General features: G+C 40.1%; 1 protein-coding gene across 2 annotated transcripts in view; it reads right to left on the bottom strand.

The window, feature by feature from the left end:
• Positions 1–477, bottom strand: part of LOC107691707 (protein Mis18-alpha-like) — a 4754-nt gene extending 4277 nt beyond the window's left edge. For both annotated transcript variants that reach the window (XR_001634559.1, XM_016490487.1), the window contains exon 1: positions 172–477. Coding sequence is in view for 1 of the 2 variants with exons in the window: in XM_016490487.1 (XP_016345973.1) it covers positions 172–382 (211 nt within the window). In the remaining variant the exon portion in view is untranslated. The remainder of the gene's footprint in view (positions 1–171) is intronic.
• Between the last annotated feature and the right edge of the window lie 664 nt (positions 478–1141).

The following is a 1141-nucleotide window of genomic DNA, read 5'->3' as shown; positions in this document are numbered from 1 at the left end:
ATTATATATTAATTTACTGTCAACTTTGGTTAATTTAATGCGTCTTTGTTGCATACAAGTATTCATTCCTTTAAAAAAGATCTGACAACTAATGGTAGCGTATATCAACATAACACAAATTAAAACCAGCATTTTACAGACAACAGCAATAGAAACGTAATAATCTCTTACGTTTGAGCATGATTTGGTTCTGCTCGTCATCACTGCCTGCCCAGGACAGACTGTCACCGATGGGCAGCTTGCATTTGCCGCACATAAACACCGCTGGACCGTCGCTTTCTCCATCTTCCTCCACTCTGGTGCTGCTGCTATCAGCGGCACTTTCGCAAACAGAGTATGTTTTATAGCTACAGTCATCCGCAACTTTAATTTTGCCAGCCATTTCAGACGAAATATCAAACTCGCCCACTCCAATGTATATTTTCACCACTTTTCAAATGTCTTCAAACGTACGCGGGCAGCTGTACTTCTGCGGGTTTGCAGTAAGCGCAGATAAAATAACAAGCGCACAGCGGCCCCTGCTGCAACGGAGCCACAGTTTCCCTTCGCGTGAGGTTTGATTTTAGAATATTATAAACATGACCAAACAGACATAAACACACAATACATACATTTCTAACACAAACACACTCACACACACGAACAAAATCTTTATTGGAAGAAAAGTTATACTTGAAATATTATATTAATCATTAATAATATGAATGATACTACTGGGAATGCATTTCAGTCCGATTGGTTACACTACTGTTGTCATTGCTTCTCAACTTCACCGCCACGCCCCGTTCAAATGCGTTTTTCCTCAACATTCTCCTCAAAAGTCACTTTCTGAGTGCCAAGAAACCACCTATTAGCATTTGTTTTCTCACTAAGGACCCTAAGATTATCAGCAATGGATTGAATAATGCGAATGTCGCTGCTTTCAGGCACCACTGACTTGTTGCGCACTTGTTATTTCCCTATAGGCTGCAACTCTCAGTGACTGCGTCTCTTTGAAATGTTTTCTTTTTGTGTTATATCCTCTAAATTCTTTTTAATCAAAGGAGAAACGATTTCGAGACGTTCGCTTTCTTACAGTTTGGCTTAAAAGGAGTCGCGGTATGAAAATATACTTTAAGCTGTGGCAGGAGAGAGAGAGAGA

The sequence above is a fragment of the Sinocyclocheilus anshuiensis genome, unplaced genomic scaffold, assembly GCF_001515605.1.
Source record: "Sinocyclocheilus anshuiensis isolate Anshui unplaced genomic scaffold, SAMN03320099.WGS_v1.1 scaffold186, whole genome shotgun sequence".
NCBI lineage: Eukaryota > Metazoa > Chordata > Actinopteri > Cypriniformes > Cyprinidae > Sinocyclocheilus > Sinocyclocheilus anshuiensis.
The sequence above is the reverse complement of the archived record's forward strand: the minus strand, read 5'-3'. Positions and strand labels throughout refer to the sequence as shown.